Source organism: Coregonus lavaretus (genome assembly GCF_964263955.1).
Source record: "Coregonus lavaretus genome assembly, chromosome: 1".
Taxonomy (NCBI): Eukaryota; Metazoa; Chordata; class Actinopteri; order Salmoniformes; family Salmonidae; genus Coregonus; species Coregonus lavaretus.
Genome location: NC_139988.1, coordinates 42,118,920 through 42,143,152, shown reverse-complemented (window position 1 = coordinate 42,143,152; position 24,233 = coordinate 42,118,920). Strand labels below are relative to the sequence as shown.

General features: G+C 44.2%; 1 protein-coding gene across 1 annotated transcript in view; it reads left to right on the top strand.

Moving 5' to 3' along the window:
• Positions 1-23,341, top strand: part of LOC311131241 (VPS10 domain-containing receptor SorCS3-like) — a gene marked incomplete at both ends in the record, with an annotated part of 51,685 nt that extends 28,344 nt beyond the window's left edge. Inside the window, 22 exons of the mRNA XM_084164100.1 lie at positions 326-390; positions 950-1,068; positions 2,767-2,856; positions 3,938-4,117; positions 4,385-4,531; positions 5,834-5,936; positions 6,259-6,335; positions 6,458-6,552; positions 16,352-16,453; positions 16,794-16,911; positions 17,195-17,328; positions 17,879-17,992; positions 18,220-18,391; positions 18,780-18,963; positions 19,227-19,360; positions 19,571-19,694; positions 19,987-20,099; positions 20,294-20,425; positions 20,651-20,750; positions 21,691-21,796; positions 21,974-22,134; positions 23,277-23,341. Coding sequence (XP_084020226.1) covers positions 326-390; positions 950-1,068; positions 2,767-2,856; positions 3,938-4,117; positions 4,385-4,531; positions 5,834-5,936; positions 6,259-6,335; positions 6,458-6,552; positions 16,352-16,453; positions 16,794-16,911; positions 17,195-17,328; positions 17,879-17,992; positions 18,220-18,391; positions 18,780-18,963; positions 19,227-19,360; positions 19,571-19,694; positions 19,987-20,099; positions 20,294-20,425; positions 20,651-20,750; positions 21,691-21,796; positions 21,974-22,134; positions 23,277-23,341 — 2,635 coding nt within the window. The remainder of the gene's footprint in view (positions 1-325; positions 391-949; positions 1,069-2,766; positions 2,857-3,937; positions 4,118-4,384; positions 4,532-5,833; positions 5,937-6,258; positions 6,336-6,457; positions 6,553-16,351; positions 16,454-16,793; positions 16,912-17,194; positions 17,329-17,878; positions 17,993-18,219; positions 18,392-18,779; positions 18,964-19,226; positions 19,361-19,570; positions 19,695-19,986; positions 20,100-20,293; positions 20,426-20,650; positions 20,751-21,690; positions 21,797-21,973; positions 22,135-23,276) is intronic.
• Between the last annotated feature and the right edge of the window lie 892 nt (positions 23,342-24,233).

The window sequence follows — 24,233 nt, the reverse complement described above, 5'->3', positions numbered from 1 at the left end:
AAGACCACAAACCTACAGGAAATGGAGATGTGTTGTCTGTGCTGTCCATCACGGGCTGCCACTGTCCTCTTATGGTGATCCCCCTGCTTCTAAATTGCTCCTCTTCCCCCTCATCTTCCTCTGCATCTTCCCCACTCTCTACTTCCCCCTCCTCCTCTTCCTCCTCTTCACCATATAATTTTTCCCCCTCCTCTTCTTCCTCCTCTAAATTGCTGTTCTCAATCTTCCCCTTTCTCATTCTCCTCCTCTTCCTCCTCTTCCTCCACCTTTCACCTTCCTCCCTTCTTGTCCTATTTTTCCTCCACCTCTGTCTCCTATGTTGCAGGGCACAAACGGGGCTGGACAGAGAGGCAGATGTGGTCCACATGGAGACCCACATCGCCAAAGGACGTGAGTGCTGTTCTGTAACTTGCCTCACTCCCCTGCAGTAGCAGGACCCCATGGATCCCTTGCCTCTTATTTAGAGCGAGGTCACTGAAAAGATAAGGCTCATTCCTGGCTGTGGGATAGGTCCCAGAAGCACGTAAAGCAGAATACGAGTATCTTGACAAATATAGAGCTTTATATAATAGATTGATAGATGTATTTCCCCTTCAATCAGTCCCTTGTACCTCATATCAGAACCTAAATTCTCCAAAAATGCTAACAATATAGACCTTATTCAATCAAACCAATTACCAGGATTCCTTGGCGGGTCAAAATAGTATTACTTGTGTGATGTGAGAGAGAATGATTGAATTGTCAACACGTTTTTTGTTTTTGTTTCATTGATTCTTACAGTGCAAGAGGAATGCTATTTTTATCTTGTCCCTGGAAAATGGAGAATAGGTTTGGAAAGTTTTAGTGCCCACTAAAGATAGACAGAAGTCCATTAGCTTGTGATTTTTCTTCATTGGTTGGTTGTTCTAGGATTGTTACTGACAACTAATCTTGTTATCTTCTGTGTTAGGTGCTCAGTATGTTACATGCAGAGCTCAACGATGCACAGAATCTAACAGACAATACCTGTTCCCGGGACACATAGACCAAAATTCTCTGGTTGTTCAGGACGACTATGTGTTCGTTCAGGTGTGTACTGTATCTATTTATTACGCCAGTGCATTTTAAGTGTTCACAAAAGGCTTCCGTGTTTCTGTGAACTCTGTTCTTCTGCTGCATCCAATCTGTGTTGTACCATTGAAGTCTACAAAATGGCATTCCTTCCAAACACCTGCTGCACTTAATGTCTGAATTTTCTATTGTCTAAGCTGCCTATGATGTTGAAGGATTTTCTGACTACTGAAACATTTTCTCACGTCTGCTGAATGCTTTTCTTATAATCGGGCAGGGAATCTGTATGGAGTTTGCCGTCATTATTGCCAACCAGGTTTACATGAAATCGGCTGGCGTTAGGCAATGGCATTGTGTGTCATTCTCTCCTGTTGCCATGGATTTCCATTTACAGCTGAAGATGTCTGACTTTCTTTGTCAGCTTTGCTGTTCCTCAATTTATACAGTTTTGCAGTGCTAACGAGGGTTCAGGTTCACTCATGGTGTAACATTATTTAATAATATGATGTAGAAATTGTTTGCTGAGACTTAAAATACATACAGTAAGTGTTATTTAAGTTTAGAATGAGACAGCTATGTAATGTGGTGTTTATGATGAATGCGGCATCTTGACGATAAAAATCATCTTTGTGAGTATGTAGATAAATGGTAGGATTGCACAGTGGTGAGTTGATTTGTTTCAACTCTGTCAATTCAGCGATTTAATTGAAAATATGATTAATGAACAAAATATTCTCATTCTAAATAATTAGTAACTGTCTGGGTCATAAATAATGATCCAATACAATGCCTGAATCGAATTGGAGTTTAGATGGAATTGACCCCAGCATCATAGATTTAGGTGAAAATAGCCCAGTTAGACACATATGACTCGTGGCAGGGAGCTGTAGCGGTACAGAGGACTTTCTTGTGACTTTCATTGCTTGGGGCAGTTGGATTTAACTTGACAAAGAGTAATGAGGTTATTGATTGGGCTACAACAAAATAAGCAGTCTTCAACAACTCCCGAATGTCTCTTGGGGGAGAAGGAACAGCCAAGTGCAACATCCTCAGAAATCTGGCCTGGGAGAATGCAGTTCATTGATAGAATATTCCATTAGAGCTCTAATGTTCTAATGTAGTGTGTTTAGAGACAATCGTCATCCATCTAGTTGAGTAGAAACTAAGAAATCAAGTGGTTTGGGCCAGAGAGTGGAGTGGTGCTAGTAGTACATCTAAGACACATGTAGAGAAGGACACAACTATTTGTAGAGTAATTGTAAATACAGTAGTATGTCATTTGGATGTTGGTGTATGATCTTATTTTGACTATTCTGTGTTGTAGCATCAAGTCCCTAAATTATGAAAAAATGTATGATTTGAAATTGATTTCCTTATTATAATTGTTTTAATTATTGTATTGAAGTGGCTAAACTCGACTTACCTGAACTGGATTTAAGTTTGACCTAGATTTGAATTTCCAGAATGTAGTTTCATTCCAATGGAGTTCTTCTGTGGGGTGAGTCAGTGCTTCGACAATCTTAAGTCGAGGTGGAGTAAAATAAAATGGGTTTGTTAAAGTCAGTGACATTTCAAATGGATTCATTCTAATGAAGGCCAGCATGCCTGAAACATCGATGAGTTTAACATACTCAATAAAATATGAACTTCACAAGCGAGAATTGTGCTTACTCGCCCACAAGAGCTATTGACGTAAGACCTTTTTTTCTTCTACAGGTTACCAAGTCAGGGCAGGCGAGTTACTTTGTGTCCTATATGAGGGAATCATTTAAACAAATTCAACTACCCAAATACTGTCTTCCCAAGGTAAGCATCAAACTACCCAAATACACCTTGCAATAAATATAGCAGCAGTTTGAGGACATGAGACAATTTTTATTTCTGAAGCCTCCCTTTACTCACTCTGAGGTACACTGCTGTCTCATGTTGTGGAGATGGAAAGCTGCTCATCTTGAAGCACACTGATGATAGATACTCTCTCACTTGTTATTTCTCTATATCGCTCTATAGTAGATTGTCAATTTGAAGAGTTTATTTCCAAAACGCTATATCCACCAATTTTTCACATTTGTAGGGGGGGGTCATCAGAAATTATAGCTTATGGGTATCTTCATGTCTGTGTATAAAATACTGCTCTCAGATTTTTAATTAATAGATTTTAGATTTGTATTATTATTTTTATTTTTTAATCACTCTATATATCCATTGTTTAGCTGGAATGAAATGTTAGTATCCTGCATATTTCACTGTGATATGTGATTGTTTCACCTTACTGTAAGTCACTCTGGATAAGAGCATCTGCTAAATGACTAAAATGTCAAATGTAAATGTTTTACATACAGATCTCACATGACTATATTATATTGATAAATATTATTAAATATTGATGTCACAAATGTATCATTTGTACAGTTCTTTATATAAAAAAAGTGTTTTTTGTTACATTTGACTGTGTAAAGCCTAGCAGTACAACTTATTTATCTGAGGGTGAGATGGATATATAGAATTTAGCAAAGAAACATGATTATTTGTCTCTCTGAAATGAAACCATCAAGTGTTAGATTTTAAACAAATGCATGTTTGTCATTGAACAACCCCATGCCATGATTAGATAGTGAAAAGACACACTAATCACTTTTGTATTTTCTTTAAACAATAAAAGCTAATTTACCAACATTTCTGAAAATGGATATATAGTGTTTTGGAATGAAACTCTTCATTTGTCTCTACCTACCTGCCTGTCTGTTCATCCTTCCACTCTCTCTCTCTCTCTCTCTCTCTCTCTCTCTCTCTCTCTCTCTCTCTCTCTCTCTCTCTCTCTCTCTCTCTCTCTCTCTCTCTCTCTCTCTCTCTCTCTCTCTCTCTCTCTCTCTCTCTCATCTAACAGGACATGCACATCATCAGTACAGATAAGAAGCAGGTGTTTGCAGCTGTACAGGAGTGGAACCAGAATGACACCTACAGCCTGTATATCTCAGACTCTCCAGGGGTCTTCTTCACTCTGTCTCTAGAAAACCTCAGAACCAGAAGAGAGGCAGGCGGAAATTTACTGGTCGACATGTATAAGGTACATCTACTGTGTGTTTATTTAAGACACTCTCCCTGTGGAAGGACCTCCATAAGGTGCTCTTAGGTATACCATATTTCTATGTTCAGTACCGTTTGTTTGGTCCCTCTGAAAGGCACACTTCCTATGTATAATTTAATCACTACTGTAGTTTTGCGTAGTGCAAGGACTTTTCATAACCATTAAGTTATTGTTTAAAATAATTACATACACTCTCTCTCAATGTGATCTCTTTTATTTTATCTGTTTGGCTTATTGTCATTCTAGGTAGAAGGAATAAATGGCATATTTCTCGCCAACAAATTGGTGGACCATGAAGTGAAGACATTCATTACCTATAACAAGGGTCAGACCTGGGCCTTTCTTCAAGCCCCTAACACCGATGTGGCTGGAAACAGTCTGCACTGCATCCTGGTGAGCTGAAGTCATTTGGGTGGATGATATTGCTTCTTGAAGAATTCATTAATCAAATGTTTCAACCCACCGGAAGCTCGTTGATTTAAGTTAGAGTTGTTCATGGCAGTTGCCTGGTCTCAAATCAGTTTTATCTTTTACTTCTCTACATTGTCAAGCAAAGGGTTGTTAGGAGAATCTCATCCTAGACGTATAGTCCAATACATTCCAGTCCATCAAGCGGTTCAAAATCTACATTAACCTCAACTATTTCAATTTGCCACCTTAATCACTGTAAATACATCATCCTAATGAAAGTTACATTACAAGAAATGGCAGTTAGAAAGTGCCCCATGGTGATCTGTGTTAGATTTGTTTGATATATACATTTAAATAATCCATTATTTTTTATATGAAAAGCGAGTTAACATAATATGCACATATTATGCATTTCTAAATGAATGAGAGGAAAAATTGATATAATACTGTTTTTGTCTGTCATACAAATGTCCGTTGTACTCTGGCCTCCCCTCTGGGGGAGTTACATCAGAGAGATGAGTAATTTAGATGTATCAGTAAATTAAATAATTTTGTCAGATTAATCTTTGCATCTTGGGGAATTTTTTATTACATGTTTGCTTCAGAATGGAACAGCCAGCTCCAATGTCCTCTGTAGGCAGTTTCAATCTGTTGGTGGAAAAGATTTTAAAAGTTTATCTGTTCCATAAATGGTCTTTGCAAACTTCCTTTTCAAAGAGAGATTAGTTTGCACAGTTTGAACACAGAGTCAAATATAAATGAGTCAGAAATACACTGAGTATAAAAAACATTAAGGATACCTGCTCTTTCCCTGAAATAGACTGACCAGGTGAATCCAGGTAAAAGCTATGATCCCTTATTGATGTCACTTGTTAAATACACTTAAATCAGTGTAGATGAAGATGAGGAGACAGGTTAAAGAAGGACTTTTAAGCCTTGAGACAATTGAGACGTGGATTGTGTATGTGTGCCTTTCAGAGGGTGAATGGGCAAGACAAAATATTTAAGTTCCTGTGAACTGGGTATGGTAGAAGGTGCCAGGCGCATCGGTTTGTGTCAAGAACTGCAACACTGCTGGGGTTTTTACGCTCAACAGTTTTCAGTGTGTATCAAGAATGGTCCACCACGCAAAGGACATCCAGCCAACTTGACACAACTGTGGGAAGCATTGGAGTCAACATGGGCCAGCATCCCTGTGGAACACTTTCGGGTTGTTCTTAATGTTTGGTATACTCAGTGTAGATCCGTATAAGATGTGTTTGATTTAGTATCTTGATTTGGCAGCCATTTTGTTCTCTGCATCTGCACCTGGATATGCCTGTGAACCCTTACCTGCCTGGACGCATCTTCAGTAAGGACTCAGCACCAGGGATCATCGTAGCCACAGGTAGGACAGAAGCCGAAAAGGTTGATACTGCATGGTATTTCTGTTCTAGCAACAAAATAGTAAAGGCAGGCACAGCTGTTAACTGTTTGCAAACTTTTTTCTGTGGTAGAAATGTGAAAAATCTTCAAATAGAAAACAGATCAATAAAAGTGTTCATAATGGGATAAAGTCATCCAATGACTAGGGGCAGTCTAAAATAAAATTAAATAAAAGGAGCTGCATAGCTATGATAATGTTATGCACGTTTATTTTCTTTGCAAGTATGTGTCTTTACTATGCAAATATACGGGTATATGAATTCATATTCATTATTTATTTTCAGGCAACATTGGTACAGAGCTGTCCTCCACTAACCTTGGGATGTTTATAACATCTGATGCTGGCAATAGCTGGAGAAAGGTGAGACCCATCTTTGCCTCAAAATGGTCTCCAACTTCAGTTAGTTTTTCCTAAATGTACATTATGAATGTGAACAACTATTGATGCAAATCATATGTTTATTGTCTTCTACTTTTTATTAGATTTTTGAAGAAGAACTCGGTGTTTGGTTTCTTGACAATGGAGGTGCTTTAGTTGCAGTGTCTTTAGTTGCAACAGTACCCATCCGGCACGTATGGTATGTTCATTGTAATTATACTGTAGTGTACTGTACAGTGCCTTCAGAAAGTATTCACACCCCTTGACTTTTTCCACATTTTGTTGTGTTCCAAAGTGGGATTAAAATTGATTTAATACTCTGTAATGTCAAAGTAGAAGAAATATTCTAACATTTATTAAACATTTATGAAAAATAAAACACTAATAGATCTTGATTAGATAACTATTCTCCCCCTGATACAATGCATGTTAGAAACATCTTTGGCAGCGATTACAGCTGTGAGTCTTTTTGGGTAAGTCTCTAAGAGCTTTGCACACCTGGACTGTACAATATTTGCCCATTTGTCACACCCTGGCTCTGGGACTCTATATGTTGAGCCAGGGTGTGTTCATTCTATGTGTTGTATTTCTATGTCGGGAGTTCTAGTTGTGCTGTTTCTATGTTGGCCAGAGTGACTCCCAATCAGAGGCAACGAGTGTCAGCTGTGGCTGGTTGTCTCTGATTGGGAGCCATATTTAAAACTGTCTGTTTGCCCTTTGTGTTTTGTGGGATCTTGTTCGAGTTGGTTTGTGTTTGACCGTTGACTGTCACGTTATCGTTTTCTTGTTTTGTTCGTGCTTTCACTTAATAAAGAAGTATGTTCGCAACTAACGCTGCGCATTGGTCTACTCCATATGACGATCGTGACAGAAGATCCCACCACTCCAGGACAAAGCAGCGTGTCCAGGAACAGGCGGCCTGGACATGGGAGGAAGCGCCAGGAAAGGAGCTGGAGAGGTTGGCGATGGCCCAGGTGGGCAAAGTGTGGTCCTGGGAGGACATGCTCGGGGGGAAAAGGGCCATGGGCTAGGATTAAGGCCCTGGCGAGAGAGGAGCAGCGGCGTCAGCAGTGTCGTCGTCGGACGGACGAGAGGCAACCCCAAAAATGTTTTAGGGGGGGGCACACGGCATGGGCGACTGGGCAGCAGGAGGCTGCCACAGGGCGATTTGGAGAGGAGGCCACCGGGTTTGGGGGGCCAGAAGGCAGGTTGGCGGAGCCTGGATGGAGAGCGGAACCAACTTCCCGTACTCAGGCATGGCAGCATGGGACTGGGCAGGTGCCGCGGTATGCGGAGCGGCGTACGGTGCCATGAGTGGTCCGGCATAGTCCGGTACGTCCTGTGCGAGCACCCCGCACGTGTCGTGCGAAGGTGGGTATGCAGCCAGGACGGAGTGTGCCGGCTCAGCGCTCGTGGTCTCCAATGCCTCTCCTCGGTCCCGGATATCCTGCTCCATTGTCACGTGCTGTTATGCCAGTACGGGTACACAGCCCGGCCCGGCCTGTTCCTGCCACTCGCACCAAGCCTACGGTGCGCGTCGCCAGCCCGGCCCGGCCTGTTCCTGACCCTCACACCAAGCCTACGGTGCGCGTCGCCAGCCCGGCCCGGCCTGTTCCTGCCACTCGCACCAAGCCTACGGTGCGCGTCGCCATCCCGGCCCGGCCTGTTCCTGCCACTCGCACCAAGCCTACGGTGCGCGTCGCCAGCCTGGCCCGGCCTGTTCCTGCCACTCGCACCAAGCCTACGGTGGGCGTCGCCAGCCCGGCCCGGCCAGTTCCTGCTACTGACACCAAGCCAGGGGTGCGAGACGTCAGCCTGGTAAGGCCCATTGCTGCTCCACGCACCAAGCCTACGGTGCGCGTCGCCAGCCCGGCCCGGCCTGTTCCTGCTACTCGCACCAAGCCAGGGGTGCGAGACGTCAGCCTGGTAAGGCCCGTTCCTCCTCCACGCACCAAGCCAGGGGTACGAGTCGTCAGCCTGGTAAGGCCCGTTCCTCCTCCACGCACCAAGCCAGGGGTGCGTATCGTCAGCCCGGTCCGGCCCGTTGCTGCTCCTCGCACCAAGCCAGGGGTGCGCATCGTCAGCCCGGTCCGGTCCGTTCCTGCTCCACGCACCAAGCCAGGGGTGCGCGTCGTCAGTCCGGCACAACCCGTGCCTGGGTCACCGGTGCCTGATCAGGTACTGGTCGGCTGCTCCACACCGGAGCTGAAGCTATCCGCTCCTACTATGTCCAGTTCAGCTCCAGCCAGCGGGGCCAGATCGGACCAGGGGCGCTATGGGGGGATTATTGGAGGGTGGTGGGCAAGCCCGGAGCCAGAACCGCCGCCGAGGAGGAATGCCCACCCAGCCCTCCCCTGTTTGGTTCTAGTTGAGGCGCGGTCGCAGTCCGCGCCTTTAGGGGGGGGTACTGTCACACCCTGGCTCTGGGACTCTATATGTTGAGCCAGGGTGTGTTCATTCTATGTGTTGTATTTCTATGTCGGGAGTTCTAGTTGTGCTGTTTCTATGTTGGCCAGAGTGACTCCCAATCAGAGGCAACGAGTGTCAGCTGTGGCTGGTTGTCTCTGATTGGGAGCCATATTTAAAACTGTCTGTTTGCCCTTTGTCTTTTGTGGGATCTTGTTCGAGTTGGTTTGTGTTTGACTGTTGACTGTCACGTTATCGTTTTCTTGTTTTGTTCGTGCTTTCACTTAATAAAGAAGCATGTTCGCAACTAACGCTGCGCATTGGTCTACTCCATACGACGATCGTGACACCATTATTCTTTTAAAAATTCTTCAAGCTCCTCAACCATTTTCATGTCTTGCCATAGACTTTCAAGCCAATTTAAGTCAAAACTGTAACTAGGCCACTCAGGAACATTCAATGTTGTCTTGGTAAGCAACTCCAGTATAGATTTGGCCTTGTGTTTTAGGTTATTGTCCTGCTGAAAGGTGAAGTTGTCTCCCAGTGTCTGTTGGATGTCACGGTTTCGGCCGAGGCTGCTCCTCCTCCTGGTTCGGGCAGGCTTCGGCGTTCGCCGTCCCCGGAATACTAGCTGCCACCGTTGTATGTTTCGTGTGTTGATTGCTTTGGTCTGTCTGGTACACCTGTGTCTGTTTGTGTCCTAATTACGTGTCCTATAAGTTCCCTGTTTTGTGTTAGTTATATTGTGTGTTGTTGTCCGCGTGTCGTTTGAGCTGCGTGTTTTGCGCTCTACATGTTTTGTTTTACGCATGTTGCGTACTGTTCTCGCCTCTGTATTTCGAGGTCGTGTAGTGATTATTGTTCACTTTACTATAGTAAAGTTTGTTGGACTAAACCTCTGTGTCCTGCGCCTGACTCCTCATCACATCCACATCGGTGTCAAACTGACAGAACAACACACCATCTATGGAGTCAGCAGGATCAGCGACGACAACCTGGTCGCTAGAAGAACGGCTCAGTCAGCAGGACTCCATGATCCGGCAACTGGAGGCCGTTCTGGGCGAGGTGTCCAACACTCTGCACCGGTTGGCTAATGGAGAGGTGCCCACGTCCTCATACACCATCCCATCACCACCGGTCAGTCCTCCTCTCTCAGCGCCGGAACCCAGTGGTATTCGGCTCTCGCTCCCGAGGGCATATGACGGTTCTGCAGCCGGGTGTCAGGGGTTCCTCCTGCAGGTAGAACTATACCTGGCTACTATACACCCAGCGCCCTCGGGATACGAGAGCGTCTCCGCCCTCATCTCCTGTCTATCCGGAAAGGCGTTGGAGTGGGCCAACGCCGAATGGAGGAGAATAGACGCAGCTACCATCACCTACGCTGAGTTCTCCCGCCGCTTCCGGGCAGTCTTCGATCACCCACCTGAAGGGAAGGCGGCGGGGGAGCGTCTGTTCTACCTCCGACAGGAGAAGAGGAGCGCACAGGAGTTCGCACTGGAGTTCCGGACGTTAGCTGCGGATGCAGGATGGAATGAGAGGGCCCTCATCGACCAGTACCGGTGTAGCCTGCGAGAGGACGTTCGTCGTGAGCTGGCCTGCAGGGACACCAACCTATGCTTCGACCAGCTGGTGGACATCTCCATCCGGCTTGACACCCTGCTGGCCACCCGCGGACGTCCCGAGTGGGGGTCGTCCATTCCATCCTCCAGCACCTCCGAGCCAATTCCTATGGAGCTCGGGGGTGCTGGCGCTAGAGAGAGGAGGAGGGAGAACCCGAGGGGGGCCATCCCCTGCACCAACTGTGGCCGTGGAGGACACACCGCGGCCAGGTGCTGGGGAGGGTCTTCTGAGAGAGGGGACAACAGGTCACGCACTGGGGAGTCATTTCAGGTGAGTAGGCGCCCCACTTACCCAGAGCTCTCTGTTGGTCACATGAGTATTCCTGTGCGTTTTCCACAGGTGGCACCTCATTCCCAGCATAAGGCGCTAGTAGATTCAGGCGCAGCTGGGAACTTTATTGATCGGGCATTTTGTGCTAGGTTAGGAATTCCCCTTCGGCCGGTAGAAGTTCCATTCCCTGTCCACGCATTAGACAGCCGGCCGTTGGGGTCGGGTCTGATCAGGGATGTCACAGCACCGCTGACGATGACGACGCAGGGGGGTCATGAGGAAATCATTCAGTTCTATCTGATTGACTCTCCTGCGTACCCAGTGGTGTTGGGGCTTCCCTGGTTAAGCACCCACGATCCTACCATAGCGTGGCAACAGAGGGCTCTTATGGAGTGGTCTGCCCAGTGTGTAGGGAGATGTCTAGGTGTTTCCATAGGGGCGACCTCGGTAGAGAGTCCGAACCAAGTGCCCGCACTGCGCATTCCCCCTGAGTATGAGGAGTTAGCACTAGCGTTTAGCAAATCGAGGGCAGCACGGCTACCTCCTCATAGACAGGGGGACTGTGCGATAAATCTCCAGACCGGAGCAGCTCTTCCCAGGAGTCATGTGTATCCCCTGTCTCAAGAGGAAACTGCGGCTATGGAGACTTACATAGCCGAGTCCTTGGCACAGGGATACATACGGTCCTCTACTTCTCCGGTCTCCTCGAGTTTCTTCTTTGTGAAGAAGAAGGACGGGGGATTGCACCCGTGTATTGATTACCGTAGTCTCAATCAGATCACAGTAAAATACAGTTACCCACTTCCACTGATTGCGACGATGACGGAGTCATTACGCGGAGCGCGGTTCTTCACAAAGTTGGATCTCAGGAGCGCGTACAATTTGGTGCGCATTAGGGAGGGGGATGAATGGAAAACAGCATTTAGCACCACCTCGGGTCATTACGAGTATCTCGTCATGCCATACGGGTTAATGAATGCTCCTTCAGTCTTCCAATCCTTTGTTGACGAGATTTTCCGGGACATGCATGGGCAGGGTGTAGTGGTGTACATTGACGACATTCTAGTGTATTCTTCTACACGAGCCGAGCATGTAGCCCAGGTGCGCCGAGTATTGAGACGACTGTTGGAGCATGACTTGTATGTCAAGGCAGAGAAATGCCTGTTCTTCCAGGAGTCCGTCTCCTTTTTGGGTTATCGGTTGTCCGCGTCTGGCGTGGAGATAGAGGTAGATCGGGTAGCGGCTGTGCGTAATTGGCAAACTCCAACCACCGTAAAAGAGGTGCAGCGGTTCTTGGGTTTTGCTAATTACTACCGGAGGTTTATCCGGGGCTTTGGACAGGTTGCAGCTCCCATTACGTCCCTGCTAAAGGGGGGTCCGGTGCGCTTGCGGTGGTCAGCTGAGGCGGACAGGGCATTTGTCAAGCTGAAGAACCTGTTCGTCTCGGCCCCGGTGCTGGCGCATCCGGATCCCTCTTTGCCTTTCCAAGTAGAGGTGGACGCGTCCGAGACCGGTATTGGGGCAGTCCTGTCACAAAGGTCCGGCACGCCACCTAAGCTCCGCCCCTGTGCGTTCTACTCTAAGAAGCTCAGCTCGGCGGAGCGCAATTATGACGTTGGGGACAGGGAGCTGTTAGCTGTAGTCCAGGCCCTAAAGGTGTGGAGGCATTGGCTTGAGGGGGCTCAACACCCTTTCCTCATTCTGACTGATCACCGTAACCTGGAGTACATCCGGGCAGCTAGGAGATTGAACCCTCGTCAGGCTAGGTGGAACATGTTCCTGACCCGGTTTGTTTTTAAGATCACATACATCCCTGGGTCCCAGAACGGTAAGGCAGACGCCCTGTCCCGGCAGTATGACACAGAGGAGAGGTCCATTGAGCCTACTTCCATACTGCCGGAGTCTTGTCTGGTGGCTCCGGTAGTATGGGAGGTCGATACGGAAATCGAGCGGGCGCTGCGTACCGACCCTACTCCCCCCGAGTGTCCTGTGGGGCGGACGTACGTTCCGCTCGAGGTTCGTGATCGGCTTATTTCTTGGGCTCATACATCACCCTCCTCTGGACATCCTGGTTTTGGTCGGACGGTGCACTGCCTTAATGTGAAATACTGGTGGCCAACGTTAGCCAGGGATGTGAGGGTTTATGTCTCTTCCTGCTCGGTGTGTGCCCAGTGTAAGGCTCCTAGACATTTGCCCAGGGGTAAGTTACATCCTCTGCCCGTTCCACAACGACCATGGTCCCACCTCTCGGTGGATTTTGTGACCGATCTACCCGCTTCCCAGGGTAATACCACCATTTTGGTCGTTGTGGATCGGTTTTCTAAGGCCTGTCGTCTCCTCCCACTGCCGGGTCTCCCTACTGCCCTACAGACTGCCGAGGCCCTCTTTACCCACGTGTTCCGGCACTATGGGGTCCCCGAGGATATTGTGTCCGACCGAGGTCCCCAGTTCACCTCCAGAGTCTGGGGGGCGTTCATGGAACGCCTGGGGGTCTCGGTTAGCCTTACCTCAGGGTACCACCCAGAGAGCAATGGGCAGGTTGAACGTGTGAACCAGGATGTGGGTAGGTTTTTGAGGTCCTATTGCCGGGACCGGCCGGAGGAGTGGTCGAGGTATATCCCCTGGGCAGAGATGGCCCAGAACTCTCTCCGCCACTCCTCCACCGGATTAACACCTTTCCAGTGTATTTTAGGGTATCAGCCGGTCCTGGCACCGTGGCACGAGAGCCAGACCGAGGCCCCTGCGGTGGACGAGTGGATTCGGCGCTCGGAGGAGACGTGGGACGCTGCCCATGTCCATCTGCAGCGTGCCATCCGTCAACACAAGGCGAGCGCCGATCGCCACCGCAGTGAGGGGCCGGTGTACGCACCGGGAGATCGAGTCTGGCTCTCGACTCGAAACCTGCCCCTCCGCCTGCCCTGCCGGAAGCTAGGTCGGCGGTTTGTGGGGCCCTTCAAAGTCCTGAGAAGATTGAACGAGGTGTGTTACAGATTACAACTGCCTATTGAGTACAAAAATATTAACCCCTCGTTCCATGTGTCTCTTCTCAGGCCGGTGGTAGCTGGTCCACTCCAAGAGGAGGAGATAGGAGAGACCCCTCCACCCCCTTTGGACATCGAGGGGGCACCGGCGTACAGGGTCCGGACTATATTGGACTCGAGGCGCCGGAGGAGTGGTCTCCAGTATCTCGTGGAGTGGGAGGGGTACGGTCCGGAGGAACGGTGCTGGGTGCCTAGGAGGGACATCCTCGACCCATCCCTCCTGACAGAGTTCCACCGTGGGCATCCCACGCGCCCGGGTCCGCGTCCTCCTGGCCGTCCCCGAGACCGGGGTCGGCGCACGGCTGGAGCCGCGCGTCAAGGGGGGGGTACTGTCACGGTTTCGGCCGAGGCTGCTCCTCCTCCTGGTTCGGGCAGGCTTCGGCGTTCGCCGTCCCCGGAATACTAGCTGCCACCGTTGTATGTTTCGTGTGTTGATTGCTTTGGTCTGTCTGGTACACCTGTGTCTGTTTGTGTCCTAATTACGTGTCCTATAAGTTCCCTGTTTTGTGTTAGTTATATTGTGTGTTGTTGTCCGCGTGTCGTTTGAGCTGCGTGTGTTGCGCTCTACATGTTTTGTTTTACGCATGTTGCGTACTGTTCTCGCCTCTGTATTTCGAGGTCGTGTAGTGATTATTGTTCACTTTACTATAGTAAAGTTTGTTGGACTAAACCTCTGTGTCCTGCGCCTGACTCCTCATCACATCCACATCGGTGCCAAACTGACATTGGAAAGAAGACTGAACCAAGTTTTCCTCTATGATTTTGGTTGTGCTTAGCTTTATTTTGGTTCTTTTTATCCACAAAAACTCCCTTGTCCATGCCGATGACAAGCATACCCATTACATGGTGCAGCCCCACCATGCTTGAAATATGAAGAGTGGTATTCAGTGATGTGTTGTGTTGGATTTGTCCCAAACATAACGCTTTTTATTCAGGACAAAAAGTTAATTTCTTTGCCACATTTTCTACAGTATTACTTAAGTGCCTTGTTGCAAGCAGGATGCATGTTTTGGAATATTTGTATTCTGTACAGGCTTCCTTATTTTCACTCTGTCATTTAGGTAAGTATTGTGGAGTAACTACAATGTTGTTGATCCATCCTCAGTTTTCTCATATCACAACCATAAAACTCTGTAACTGTTTTAAAATCACCATTGGCCTCATGGTGAAATCCCTGAGCAGTTTCCTTCCTCTCCATCATCTGAGTTAAGAAGGACGCCTGTATCTTTGTAGTGACTGGGTGTATTGATACGCCATCCAAAGCCTAATTAATAACTTCACCATGCTCAAAGGGATATTCAGCATCTGCTTTTTTTCATATTTACCCATCTACCAATCCGTGCCCTTGTTTGCGTGGCATTGAAAAACCTCCCAGATCTTTGTGGTTGAATCTGTGCTTAAAATTCACTACTCGGTTGAGGGACCTTACAGATAATTGTATGTGTGGGGTACAGAGATGGGGATTCATTCAAAAATCATGTTAACCACTTTTGAACACAGAATGAGTCCATGTAAATTATTATATGACTTGTTAAGCACATTTTTACTCCTGAACTTATTTAGGCTTCCCATAACAAAGTGGTTGAATACTTATTGACTCAACACATTTCAGCTTTCCATTTTTTATAAATTTTGAACATTGACATTATGGTAAATCAGTGACACAAAATCTACATTTAATCAATTTTAAATTCTGTCTGTAGCACAACAAAATGTGGAAAAAGTAAAGGGGTGTGAATAGTTTCTGAATACACTGCATATGGTAGTATAATAATTATATTCACTGTATGTAACAATGCATTATACTGTACCTTATCAGTTCATTTCAGAAACGGGTGTGCAAAATGTAAAGACTAATGTTGATGTTCCCATTTCAGGACACAATTAATTTAATTCTGATTTCAGTTTTGTTGTTGATGTTGCATACAATTACATTTAGCCTATGAAATTATGATTGGCAAGGTATGTTTGCATGGAATGTCTATCTCCAGCAACTGCAACTGTTTCTCTCACTACATCAAAACTGTTAGAATCCTTTCAACAATAAATGTCTGTCACTGCTTTGCACTGTTCGTGGGTATTTTTGCAAATTACTTTAATGCAAATGTAGCCAAGTGCAGGTTTGAAGTATCAAGGGACTTTGTGGGCATAGGTCCTTGTGTTGTTGGAACCTTGTCACACCAGATACTTTGATGTCCACCGAACTGCAACAGTGTCACGATCAATTAAGATCTGTCAAGGGTGATTTAAGTCCTTCAATTGTTAGAGCGTGAGTCATATCTCTTTTTATGTTTTGTCGCTGTCGACATTTACCTAGACCTGTGAAACATTTGTTCTATTATTGAGTGCATAGTTGGGATAATTTCCAACATAGAGAACAGGCTGATATGGGTACTTCATTTTTCATCCATAGTGAGAATGTATCTTACTGTCATAAGAACGGTATCAATAGGAATTTGGATTCTGTTTGTAGAAACGGTTAGAAATATCTTCTGTTAAACTCTTTTCATTGTCATACCTTGCAAAGATTACAAAGATGCCAGAGAGTTACATCCTTTGAAATTGTGGTGTACAGGTAATTACACCATTACTAGCATAATAATTAACTACGTGATATATTTAATCAGATGTTAATAGTTGTTGTCCTGTGTTGTGAAATAGGATAAGTCTGGACGAGGGTAAGAAATGGGATCGTCACAGTTTCTCTCTGGCTCCTTTGTTTCTGGATGGAGCTCTCATGCAGCCAGAGAATCACATCATCATGTAAGTGGAGTCAGGGTTGGGTCAACATTAAGTAAACACATAACTCATATTCTAGGTTACAGGTCATCTGGTTATGAAAGTAAAATAGTGTTGTTATTATGCATGAACGGGTAAATAGCACCTAAACTTAATTTCTCAATTTACAATGTTTTGTTTGCCCAGAGGTGCTATACACATAGCTGTGTTTGCAAAGTTATTTACTTTTGTTAATGTGTTTACGTTGAACGTCTGGGCCACAGTAGCAATATACTAGTCTGGGAAGACCCAGCATCTTAATTTTACAAGAGACAAAGACAATAAGGCTTATAACTTACCTATTGTTTTGTTTTGTTGATTCAAGTTTCACTGGACACTTAAGTCGTGTTTCAGAATGGCAGCTTATAAAGATTGACTACAAAGCCATCTTTAGCAGGAGATGCATGGACGGAGATTATCAGACTTGGCACCTACATAACAAGGTAACGTACATATTGAAAGTTATTGATTTGATGCCAACATCAAGATGGGCATGTTTGTTTATTGTCACTGTAAACACAGCACATGGATGCATGTGCATGTTCACACGCGCACACACGCACACGCGCACACACACACACATACATACATACACATACATACATACACACACATAGCTGAATCACATTGTATATTCATATCATTTCAGACTATTCAGCAGTAAAAAACATTGAATCAATGTAATGAAATTCACAGCAGGGAATTAAATGTAATGCTGTTTGATAGGGAGAGCCATGTGTGATGGGAGAGAAGCAGACCTTTATGAAACGGAGGCCAGGGAACCGCTGTATGCTGGCCCAGGACTACTCCCGAGTCATATCCTCAGAACCATGCATCTGCAGGGCATATGATTTTGAATGGTTAGTAATGTTATGGTAGACTTCCTCAGTTGTTACATCAGTGAATAGGCAAGGGGATTGTAAATGTAACCCATCCCCCAACACTCTGCTGGACATTAAATGGAATTGTTTCTTAATTACTGGAGCCTCACAGGACTTAACAGCCCTCCTAATCACATATCTAATCACCACAACTATTAGTTTGCTCAACTTTATACTTCTTCAATTTCCCAAATGTTCTCCAGTTTATTGCATGTAGCCACTGTGTATGCATCCACACAATCCAATTATAGTTTGCAAATTGTGAATGTGACTAAGCTTTACATAATGACAAAGGATTTATTATCATCCAATTAATAAGTAATTAATTGCTAAATTCATTCTAAATGTATTGTATCTTTCTGTCTGAAATTCTCTTTGATCCAACATCTGACAACAATCATGTCTTTATTTATGCTCTTAAAACTTGTAGTCATACTAGAAATGTGACCTATTGCTCAACTACAAAAGCTTTTTAGTGTCAGCGAGGGGAAAGTAAATAGCGTTTTCTGAACAGTCTCATGTTTTACAGTGATTATGGGTATGAACGTCAAGCTGATGGAAAGTGTTCCCCTGCATTTTGGTTTGACCCAATCACGGTAACAAGAAGCTGTAGCACTAGCCAGAATTACCTCAATAGCACAGGGTAAGTAACTTGTACTATCCCTCATTCCTTCCTCCCTTGAGCAAAATAACACTCTTTCTGTGCTGTGATTTGATAGTCAGAGTTTTCCCACTCAGTAAGTATTGTTTTTGATTGAATAAGGCCCTTTGTTCAGCAAATTACTCTCTCTGCATTGTGAGACTACAGTAAATCCAGTCTCACTCTCAATTATAAAATTACATCTATGCTGTGAATGTTGTCACTGGTAGGTACAGGAAGGTTTTGTCTAATAACTGCAAAGAGGGAGGAAAGGATGTGTACTCCCCCAGGAAACAGCATTGTTCCCCCAGGCCTCCCAGAGGCCTCAGACTGACCACCAGCCATGGAGACCTCACCGCCAACCTGGGCAGTAACGTCACCTTCCTGGTGCATCTGGACGATGTGAGTCTCCTCTCCCACCACTAACCAATACTGTGTCATTAGTAGGCATATTATTATTATTTCATCATGGAGCTGTGGAAGTTTGTCCTGGATTATCTTGTGCTTTTGAAGTGTTGGATGACGTGACATCCCCAGAGCCTGAACCACCCTTGTCTGGTTTTGGAATGAAAGAGCACTATGACTCACTACATTGTCTCTGTTTCTTTATCTCTCACTTTCTCCTTCTGATTTCTCTCTTGTTCTTTCTCATTTCCAGAGTGCTTCTCCTATGTCTAATCTCAAATCTCATCCCAAGTATTTCCCTAGACAACTCTTCCCTGTGAAGGATAATGCAGTGTCATTACAATCTGTTCTGACTAATGATGCCTGTCTTACTTCCTGTCTCCAGGGAAACCCGTTGTGGACTTATATCCAGCTAGACTTTGGGGATGGCATCACGGTCATGTACAACCTGAGCCGGAGAGGCGATGGGATCAAACACAGCTATAGAGCACCTGGGATCTTCAGAGTGACAGCACATGCTGAGAACAGCCAGGGATATGACAGCAGCTCCATGTTCTTACACATCACCAGTATGTCAACGAGAAACACTGGCTCTCTTATGTCTCATGTGGTTTCATGATTTTTCCTGCCCAAGCATGTTAAGCCACTGACACCAGCATAGATTATAGATGATCATACGTCAACAACTATAGATTGACCTACAACAACATTGAATTTTAAGTGCTTATGAAGCTGTTGGATTTGTAAACTAACAAACTTACTGTTACCAAAATGACTGCATTTGGTTTGTATTGGCCAATGTGGTTACCTTGTGTGCTTTGGTGTGTCTCAGGCCCAGTGGAGCGTGTGTATCTCTCAGCTCCTATTGTGGCCATCAGGAAGAAGGAAGCCAACCTAACTGCTGTGGTCTGGCCTGTCCACCACAGAACACTCACCTTCTTCTGGTGGTTTGAAAACAGCTCCGAGGTGAGATTCCTTCACCCAATTACACTGACCAGTCTTGCTGTATCTGTGTGGGTGCTACACCTTGCCTAGTTCAGGTCCCTCGTTATATTGTAGATTGGAATTGTGTTTATTCGCAGCAAGTTGTTTTGGTCCTTTTTGTATTTCATGTGTGCTGCAAAAGACAAGGTTGTGAGGTTTTCTATGACATTCTCTTTGTCTTGCGAAACCCAGTCCTTAATAACCTTGGGTGGAAGCATTGCGTACACGTTTCAGAAGGAGGGTATGAACAGGGTCATTGTCCAGGTGTCTTCTGGGTGCAACATACTGCAGGATACCAAGGTCATCATTGTTAAAGGTGAGTGGGAAGGACTCCTTCAAAGGCTTTTAAATGAATGTAACATAAGTACGCAACTTGTTTTTAATCACACATCTTCTATGTCCATGTAAATACTGCCTTGTTAGTGAAAATGTGGATGTCACCTCTACTCCTGTCTACTCACCTCTATGTCATGAGAAACAAGAGTAAATTGTCAATTCATGTTAGGTTATAAACAATTCCAGAAAACTGAAGGATTCTTAATGGTATGTTGCCACACGGCAAAGCTTTGTGGTAGAGGGTTCATGGAATCATCCTCCATGTTTCGCAGAGTTCTTCAAATCCTTGCTGTTATCATTCTCTCCAACTTTGGATGAGCACAACCCTGACATCCCCAAGTGGAGAGAGGATATTGGCCGCGTGGTGAGGACAGCTGTGTCACAGGTACAGGAAAAAGTTCCCTCTGGAACGACAGTCGTCATGAGGTTGTCACTATTTCAAAACATGAGATATGATGAGGATAACCCTCCTTAATTCAATGTGACATTTTTAAGAAGTAAAGTTAACATAGATGTGTAGTATCATGTGTTTTCCAACAATAGCAGTGTGTATGTTTGACTGGAAGACTGCTGTTACAGGTGTCTGGGTTTCCAGAGGAGCAGCTGTTGGTATCGTTGTTTCCAGGTGTTCCAACAACAGCAGAACTATTTATCCTGCCTGAGACTCAGTTGCCTGAACATGGGAAAGGGGACAAAGAGGGCTTAGTGAATGTAAACATATTTTGCTTCACTTCTTGCAAGAGTTTTTACTTTCGGAAATCTTCTAGAACATCTAATCTTGTAATTAATCTCCTCAAAATTCACATTTGCATCACCAATGGGGTTAAACTGACTTAATTTGTTTTCCAAGATAATGTTATCATCAACTTCAAATTTGAAAGAATAATCTTTGCAAATGCACATTTTGGGGTGCCATTTTTCAATTCTGTCAAACAGATATCAGACATTCTTATAAATGCCCTGAACCAAGGATTGATCCAGTTTGAGTTGAAACCTGACACTCAAATAATTGTTTACATCACACAGCTAACTTCGGGTAAGTTGCAGTTTTTCTTTGACTCTTTCACAGTATAAAGTGCTAAATAACAATGCATAAACAATTCAGAATACTATAATAAGCACTGTACTGACACTCAATTCACCACCTGATGTCAACAGCAGATATTGATGGACATTTTTAAATGAATCTCTTTTGTAACTAGCTTATTACAGTAGATTGTCTTATAGTCATGCAATCAATGAAACGTTTAACAATATGTACCTTTAGTATGCACCTTGGAAGTCAACGGGGTCATTTGGATATTAGCATATCACCAAAACGTGTCGATCAAGCACACATGACTTTACCCTTTTCATCAAGTTACTGATCTGTCTTAATTTGTGTCTGCATGGAAAGGTCTGAGATGCCTTTAAAATGCTGTGGAAAGGTCACCGACTTCACTGGTCTCCTCTTGGAAGAGAGAAAGATGGGTTGGGAGGGGTGGGCTAATACATACTCTGAATAATACGCCTCAGCACTTAAAGCCATGACTAAGCGCAAACCTTTCAGAGGCTTAGGGAGAAAGAGCGGGAGCTCATGGATGGAGGCCCTTTTTATGCCGTCTTAAAATGAAACATGACAGATGCCGCTCCTTTTGAACCGCTCACTCAGACTTATTGGACACATGCTAAGTGAATAAAAGTGAATAATTGCTAGTGTCTGCCCTTGTTTTCTCCCATAGAAATTGTTTCTGCTTTTACCAACTATTTTTTGCATGTTTGGCATGATTTGTTTACTTTAGTTTATTAGGATCCCCATTAGCTGTAGCTCTTCTTGGGGTCCCCACAAAACATAAAGTACATGACAAAATACAGAACAGTTATAGACAAGAGTAACACAAAGACATAACTACATTAAATTAATGATTTTAACAAAATAATTGGCTAAAGCAGAAATCTGTAGGCTAAAGACTTGGTCTGTCTCTGTATTTCTCCAGCACCTCTGGTTGATTCCAACCCAATTCACAGTAGCTCGGTCATGCTGATGTTGCTATCTGTGGCGTTTGTTGGTTTAGCTGCATTCTTCATCTTCAAGTTCAAAAGGTATGTTCTCGTAATAATATTGATTGGTTAGTTATAGTCAACCAATTCTTTCTTATTTTGTCTTAGTGGCATTCAAAAGGTACATTATACTCTTAACTATTAACAAAGAAGTGAAGTTGTGACAGTACTGCAGGTTAAGTTCACATGACGTCAGTAGAGTGGTGTCTGGCTTGTTAGGAAAATCCCTTGGATCCATGTCCAGGCTGAGGAGAACCAGGAAAAGGAGCCGGAGATGATCGGCACCGTCGGGCAGAACAACCCCATGTCCAAGATGAAGCACAGTGAGTTCCCCTCAGAGAAGGAACTTATGGTGAAAGAACTGGAGGCCAGGAGCAGTGGTAAGTTAGACTTTACCGTATAGCAAAGTGGCAGACCTGCCTAATGGTCCTAGGCCTTCAGAGCCAAGCTCCCATGAAAATCATCACATGCCGTAGCCTATGTAAATCAGCTGTCCACACACAGCAGAAGACACATCTCTGTTGTGTGCTGTAACATATGGACAATAAAGTTGTATTGTAAAATGTCGTAATATACATCAAGTTCATTCGGATCCAGTCAAGCACGCAATTACAATAATTAATCACGCTAAATGCATTGGTTAAAACAAAAAGTATAATTGAAACATTGTAATACATTTTCATCATTGCTAGGACAGCAAGTATAAAAGCCACAAACTGCTAGCTAGTCAGTTAACTCACACATTTTCAAAGAGATAGCTAATCCGTCAAGCGAGCTGCAATAAAAACCACACTGAAGAACCTTATCTTCTATCAGAATAGGTTTGTGTCAGATATTGAATTCTGACAGAATTATGGATTGCAATGGCAAGCATGGTGTCAATCTCAATGTCATGAAGGCATTATGATTAGCCATTTCAAGATACAGAAAGTTTCACGGTGTAGGCCTACTGTATTGTACTTGACAAACCCTTAAGTGCCTTTGTAGCTAAATTAATTTAATTTGCACCATAAACTCCTGTAAGCATAAAGCATAAAGGTCAACATAGGGAAACCATTTTGGGTTGTTAAAGCAGACTGTTTTTGACAATAGTGCCACTGCAGTGGTCCTGATAGACATGTGGGTGGGAGGCTTTTTGAGAGGTCAGCACTTTGGCCAATCTTTATCTCACAGCAGGTCTCTCCTCCAGCAGACCTTAGTGATCTGAGACAGATTGATTTCTCTTCTGTTGCCTTCCAACTATTTATTCCCAATGGGCAGAGCAATACGGGAGCTTCCATTTGTACCATTAGATTCAATGAATTCGCTGTTGTCTGTCTGTTATCATTACTCTGATGCCTGCAGTGGTTCCTATGCTAGTTTAGTTGGTAGGCGACACAAAGGTCCACAAAGCACTGCCAACATCAAAACATTCAATTGATACCAACTGGGGTAATTTGTTTTATTGGGGGGTTGGGTACAATAGTGTCTTTGGGGCACTATTCATAATAATTATACCTTTGTTTATATATTCTATCTCCAGGAGAAAATGGAAGAAATGGGGAGAGAGTGATCACAAGAGAGTTTCCTACTTGTACTAATGTCTAAGAAATTAGATTCTGAGTACTGTAAGTACAGATTGTGGTGTTTCAATGTGCCAACTTAAAAAGCTTTGTTTTCACCATACACTTTGGTCACTGAGAATTGCTACTTAATATGTATTTCACAATACTTTAGAAATCTATATAGCAGGAGAATACATTATTTGGTGTATATACATTATTTGAGTATTGAGGAAGCGTAATTTGACATCTGTTAAAGTCAGAAATAGGCATAAGAAAATGCCATTGTTGAAAGAGTAATTGTTTTCTTAAGTGCTAGATAGCATTGTGCAACATGATTATCTTACAGATGTGCACTTGATAATGTCAACTGTATCGACTGTACTATTACACAAGGGAGGTGGAATGTAAATAATAACACGTAAAGGCATACTACAAATTAGCGTGGCTCCTTGGGAAACAATCTTTAGACTATAATTGAGGCTGTTAAAAGGTGTACAGGTGGATAAAAAGTATGTAGGCCAAACATTTTTATTAGACTGGTCATTCTAGAAGCTTGGCACACTGAACAGAGTTTGTGTTATCGATTAGCCTACTGCTCGTTTTACAATAAGTACAATAATATCGCTCACTTTTTCTAGCATGTCATAATTCACTTTTTAACAGTAATATGATGAGGTAAGCAAGTGTTGATCATGGTGATTTTAATATTAGTAAAAGTATTGAACCATGTATCGGATGGTCATGTTGAAGATTTCGCAAAAGTTGCTTAACATTGTAGTGCATGAGCTATACTGTATTGTTAATTTTGTTAGCTAAGCTAATATTTTAGTTTTTACCTCATATTCCTGACTGTAAACAAAATAAAATGTTCAAATTGTTCAAAATAAATGTATTTTTCTATGAAAGTAGGCCTTTGTTGTTTTTTTTTTACATGT